This window comes from Palaemon carinicauda, unplaced genomic scaffold (assembly GCF_036898095.1).
Source record: "Palaemon carinicauda isolate YSFRI2023 unplaced genomic scaffold, ASM3689809v2 scaffold2756, whole genome shotgun sequence".
Lineage (NCBI taxonomy): Eukaryota > Metazoa > Arthropoda > Malacostraca > Decapoda > Palaemonidae > Palaemon > Palaemon carinicauda.
Window position 1 is genome coordinate 17,501 of NW_027170412.1, and position 6,632 is coordinate 24,132.

Below are 6,632 nucleotides of genomic sequence, written 5' to 3' on the forward strand. Positions count from 1 at the left end.
AGTCTGACACCTGGTCCGCCCGTCAATGACGACATCTCTCTGCCGGGGCTGAATACAAGTGCACCCTTCAACACGTCCCTGGGAAAATGAATCCCGTTGCTGATGCCCTGTCAAGAAACACGTTGGCTGCCGTTCAACTGGGATTGAATTACAAAGCCTTGGCTGAAGCCCAAAGACAGGATCCAGAGTATCAAGCATGTTGGACATCCTGGACATCCCTCCATTGGGAAGACGTCCACCCTCTATGATTACAACACCAACCTCCTCTGTGACGTCAGTACTGGTAGACAGCGACAGTGGATTCCTGCTTCCATGCCCCGACAGGTGTTTGATTTCATTTACGGCCTTTCACATCCCTCGCACAGTTCTACTGCAAAGCTGCTGAAGACAAAGTTCATTTAGCACGGCATTACTAATGATGTTTAGGATTGGGTCCGTGCCTGTACTTCTTGCCAAACTTCCAAAGTACATCGACACACAGATTCAGGAATAGGCCCCTTTCCTCAACCTCAGCATCGTTTCTCCCATATTCACGTTGATGTTGTACGCCCCCTACCCATATCACAAGGACATCTTACCTGTTTACTGTCATCAACCGCTCCACTCGTTGGCCTAAAGCCATTTCGATGGAAACTGCAAAGTCCGCCTCATGTACATCTGCCTTACTCTCAGGATGGATAGCAAGATTTGGTATCTCTGCGCATATTCCTTCCGACAGGGGTACCAGTTTCACATCTCAATTGTGGACATCATTAGCGAATCTCCTGTGCATCAACCTACATAAGAAAACTGCCTACAACCCCACTACCAACGGAATGGTTGAAAGTTTCATCGCCACCCTTAAATCAGCTTTGATGTCCTGCTGCAAGGACTCCAACTGGTTAACTCAGCTTCTCTGGGTCCTCCCGGGACTAAGGACCACTCCTAAAGACGCCCTGGACATCTCTGCAACTGAAATGGTGTATGGTGACTTGTTGGTCGTTCCTACCGGATTTTCCCTTCTGCAACCTCCTCCAACGATCTCCAGCGCTTACATCACGTCGTGGGAAAATTTACTCCATGCCGCCAAACTTACAAGCTCCCAGCGAAGCGTCACATACCGACAGACTTGCACTCTGGAACGCCACGTCTTCTTACGTAACGACACTAGCAAGCCACCGCTAACTCCGCCTTACACGGGCCCTTTCCTTGTGATCCGACGCAATCCAAAAGCATTCTTATTAAACACTCGTGGCAAAGAAGACTGGTTCTCCATTGATGGTCTAAAACATGCTCATCTCCTGCCAGATGACCCGCCTACAGTTTGTCTCTCAGATCAGGGCACCCCCATTCAACATGTACGGTATGCCATTTTTAGGGGGAGGAGTCATATACCACCCGTGTGTCACACGATCGTTCATAGTAACGGCATTTCTCATATTTGTATATAATATCCTTTGTATCTTTGCTCTCCCCTCGCACTGACAGCAACTCGCATCAACCTGTCTGCCTATTTCTCATTGTTAACTGTTAACAGAACCAGTTGCGGTTGGACAACAAATAGCATGTTGTATTTAGTGACCTTCTTGCCGGGAACTAGACTTACACTCTGGAACGCAACGTCTTCTTACGTAACGACACTAGCAAGCCACCGCTAACCTCCGCCTTACACGGGCCCCTTTCCTTGTGATCCGACGCAATCCAAAAGCATTCTTATTAAACACTCGTGGCAAAGAAGACTGGTTCTCCATTGATGGTCTAAAACATGCTCATCTCCTGCCAGATGACCCGCCTACAGTTTGTCTCTCAAGATCAGGGCACCCCATTCAACATGTACGGTATGCCATTTTTAGGGGAGGAGTCATATACCACCCGTGTGTCACACGATCGTTCATAGTAACGACATTTCTCATATTTGTATATAATATCCTTTGTATCTTTGCTCTCCCCTCGCACTGACAGCAACTCGCATCAACCTGGCTGCCTATTTCTCATTGTTAACTGTTAACAGAACCATTTGCCGGTTGGACAACAAATAGCATGTTGTATTTAGTGACCTTCTTGCCGGAACTAGTGTGTATATATACTCGATGTGTCTATAATAAAGTACTCAGTTGTGTTCATCTGGCCTTTGGCTCACATCCTTCTCTTGGCTCGTCACATGCTTATATGAATACCACAAACATGTTCATTCCTAATCCTCAAATTTAATTACTTCATAGAAAGGAATTACTAAATATACCATCTATTCCAAGACTAAACCTGTAGGATGCGGCTTAGTTTGGAATATTTTGAGTAGTTTAATAATTCTAAAACATGTTCCTAGTTTGCGAAGCTAAAAAGCCAATCGTAATAATCACAGGCATCTATTGCTTTCCCAGAGCTCCCAGTTTGCTGAGTAACTAAATAGCCATTCATAATAACCACAAAAGCCCAAAAAAATTTTCAGGTCGCATCTACAATAAGTATGAATCTACTTGGAAGATCTACATACAAAAACATTATTCAATAATCGAAAATATTAGGTTGGCATTGACAAACAGAAGTGCTAAAGATCAACATGGATACTATCTACTTCCCAAGTACAAAATTCTACAATGCACAGATGATGAGACACTGATAAAGAAGCGATCGGCTCCAGACTAATCACACCGTGTAATGCGTCTACATTGATAACGTCATAAACCATAGCTTATATCACCACTGACCATGGTTGCTGAGCTGTCTAGGCAATATTTCAATGTGATATATGAAGCTATTTACCTGTTCAACTCTTATTGTATTGAGAGCCAAATGAACCAAAAGCGATCAAGAACTCAAGGAACTGTCATTCACGCTATTTTAACTCATAAATTTGCTTCACACATGAAAGTTGATCTTATAGACATGCAGTCTATGAGCCGGAATTTTTACCCAACAAATAAATGTTTAACCACATTCACGATTTTCCTTGCAGTAACATCATAGCTAGAAGCTGAGGTAGCATATCAACTTCTAGACATTTTTTTCTTCACATCCTGAAAAGCAATTATGGTAGTGAAATCATAGCTGAAATTATTGCTGAGCTAAAAGCCATATGGCAATGGTTGGTTCTTATCCAATGAAAGACAAGCCACCTAAAAAGCCAAGAACATCAAGGATATGCTTGTTGCCTGGATGGGAGACAGCATCTACCGTCCTTCGCCAGCAGAGAAACGTTCACCTGGTTCCAGGTGAAGTAGAGTTTCGCATAAGGGGCTTAACTCAATGAAGCAAAATAGCAAATTACGTTCTCGCGGCCATCCCCGGGGAAACTTTCCTGGAAATCTCTGATTGGCTATGCGAACGAGATGACACAACCATAACATACAAAGACCTCAAATCATACCTCCTGGAGCATTACTCGCCATCATTGGCCGCCTGCATATCGAAACTTTTTCAGCTTGTTCAACAACTGTTGGGAGACAAAAAAGCTTGCTCGCTTTCAGAGAAATTACCAATATTGCTCACCTGCAACCGGCCGCTAACTGCTCTCCTCCTGAAGTGAATCTACTTCGATCCATTTAGGTATGGAGCCTACCCCAACCTGTACGTGCCGTCATCCTAGATGTCAAGACCTGATGACCAAAGTCGATAGCTTTATGGACCGCAATTACACCATCAATGCCTCCACTCCTGACAAAGTAGACAACTATTGAACATCGACCGAAGCTGACATGAATGTCGTAGGACACAAACGCCCCACCCCCGTGACGTGCTGTAGCGGCGAAAAAGCAGCCCAACATCAATATATCCCCCCCCCTTCGCTTGCTCACCCGACCACCAACCTCTCCACCCATTTACTGATGACCATCGGCCACAGTTATGTTACTACTACTCCCAAATTCAGGGCTGCTGCAAATTCAGGCGTGCAATGTTTGGTACACACTGGTGCTTCTGCTGTTTTCTTCTGCCAAGACCACTCTCCAGGACATGACATAGTCTGTCTAAATCTGCTAACAACTGCCTGGTGGCTGCTAACAGATCTGCGATACCCACTCATTGTTATGAAACCTTGGAAGCACCAAATGTATCTGGAAATTTATTGTTGCTGACGTCACATTGACAATCCTTGGTGCGGAATCCTCTCAAACTTTCACCTTCTGGTCCGATGTAGCTTACCGACCATTAGCCAATGCGGTTTTTGTACTCCTCATTGCCTCTCCAACCCAATCCATCCGACCTCACTTGGCACATCAGTGCACCCACGGACGCCTACACCCACCTCCTCATATCAAAGCCGTAAGTTTTCCGTCCAGAACTTAGTCAAACGCTCACGGTTCCTGCTAAACATGGTATTCATCACCATACCAAGACAATGGGGACCCCATTGTTTGACAGATTCAGACGTCAGACACCAAACCGTTAGGGACCCCGCTAAACAAACATTCGCTGAATTTGAAAAAAATGTGTCTTTGCCAAAAGGCCTCAAGCCCAGGGTCATCACCTTTACACATTGTACTAAAAATAGATGGCTCTCTGCATCTATGGGTGGATTACAGGCACCGGAACACCCCCTCCCAAACATCACCGACGTGACCTACTAGCATAAAAGGGAAGGTTTTCTCCAAGCTCAGTCCCTCCTGAATGGATACTATTAGATACCCATGAAACCAGAGGACATCCTCAAGACTGCCATCACCAACCCCTTCGGTACATGCATGTTCAAGTACTCCTGCTGTGGCCTTCGTAATGCCGGGCCATTTTCTACATCTCATTGATGGCATTTTAAGGGACCTCCCTTACTATGTATGTTACGCAGACGAGATATATGCTCGACTGCCTACAACAGAACAGCCTTGCAGTCCGGTATAACAAGTGTATCTCTGGGGCCAACGAAGTATCGTTCTTAGGGCAATACATCACTTCTGAATGAGTCCACCCTATCCCTGAGAAGGTGGCAGCCGTTCAGAACTTCCCTACACCCTTAACAATCAAAGCACTGAAAGAATTCTTGAGCATGATCAACTCTTATTATAGTTTCCTCTCAGTCATCGCCGCCACCCCCCCTTCTAACGCCTCCCTCGAGGGAGAGCCAAAAGACCGGAAGTGAGGTCCCCTTTAAGACGCAGACATCTGCAATACAAATAACCCTACTAACCACTGTTGCTATCAATTTTCCATGCACATGCACCTTCTCATTCTCTCCACCCATGCCAACAACATCGCTATTAGTGCAGTCCTTGTGCAGGTGGTCAATGTCTTGCCCCCGTTCATTGGCCTTCTTCCGTAGAAAATTGTCCGAGGTGGAATCCGGCTCCTCTACCTTCGACCTCGAATTACTGCCGGAGCACTTGGCTGCCCGTCACTTTCGCCACTTCTTGGAAGGTACAGCCTTCGTCATTTGCGTGATCCACATGCCTCTGGTGCAAGCTTTCATTCGACAGTCAATGCCTGGTCCACCTGTCAACACTGACATCTCTACGAGGTAGCTGAATACAATTGTACCCTTCAGTATGTCCCCTGGGGAATTTAATCCCATTGCTGATGCTATGTCAAAAAATACATTGGCTGCCATTCACCTGTGATTGGATTACAACACCTTAGCAGAAGCCTAAACGAAAAGATCCAGAGTAACAAGCTTGTAGGGTATCCTGCCAATCCCTCTGTTGGGAGGATGGCTCGCTCGACAACTCCAACAACCACACAACTCTGTGATGTCAGTACTGGTAGACCGTGGATACCTTCTCCCATGTGCCGAAAGGTGTTTGATTTCATTGACGGTTTTTTACATCTCTCAGGCCCGTTCTACTGCATAGCTACTAAAGATAAAGTTCACTTGGTACAGGATTACTAAGGATGCTAAGGATTGAGTCCTGCTCCTGTAATTCATGCCAAACCTCAAAAGTACATCAACACATGGATTCTGGAATGGGCACCTTTTCTCAACTGCAGCGGCACTTTGTCCACATTCACTTCGATGTTGTAGGTCCCCTACCCACATCACAATGACATCATTATCTGTTTACTGTCATCGACCACCCCCACTCGTTGGCCTAAAGCCATTCCCATGGAAACTGCAATTTTCACCCTGTGTATATCTGCCTTACCCTCAGTATCGATAGCAAGATTTGGTATTCCTGAGTATATCACTTTCAATAGGGGTACCAGTTTCACCTCTTAATTGTGGCTATCATTAGCGAATCTCCTGTTATCACCCTACATTAAAGCAGCTTGGATGTCCAACTGCAAGAACTCCAATTAGTTTACCCAGCTTCCTTGTTCCTCCTGGGACTAAGGACCATTCCTAAACACCCGCCCCGTAGATGTCTTAGCTGCTGAAATGGTGTATGGGGTCCGGTTAGTTGTCCTTACCGAATTTTTCCCGTCTGCAGCCTTCTCCAACAATCTCCAGCGCTTATATCACGTTGTGGAAAAATTTGCTCCTTGCTAAACAACACATAACGACAGATCTAACACTCATCAAAGCATGCTTTCCTGCCCAACATATAAGCAAGCCACTATTAGCAATCCCTTATACAGACCTTTTCCTTGTGATCCTTCGTATGCTAAGTGTATTCCTCCTTAACATGCGGGTCAAATAAGACTGGGTCTCCATTGATCACCTAAAACCTGTATATCTCCTGCCAGATGACCTACCTACAGTACTCCTCTTAGACCAGGATGCCCATTTC

General features: G+C 45.5%; 1 protein-coding gene across 1 annotated transcript in view; it reads left to right on the forward strand.

Moving 5' to 3' along the window:
- The window catches only part of LOC137636344 (uncharacterized), a 3,910-nt gene extending 2,034 nt beyond the window's left edge, over nucleotides 1–1,876 (forward strand). The window contains exons 2-3 of the mRNA XM_068368750.1: nucleotides 673–1,301; nucleotides 1,763–1,876. Of these exons, the coding sequence (XP_068224851.1) occupies nucleotides 673–1,301; nucleotides 1,763–1,876 (743 nt within the window). The remainder of the gene's footprint in view (nucleotides 1–672; nucleotides 1,302–1,762) is intronic.
- Nucleotides 1,877–6,632: the final 4,756 nt, after the last annotated feature.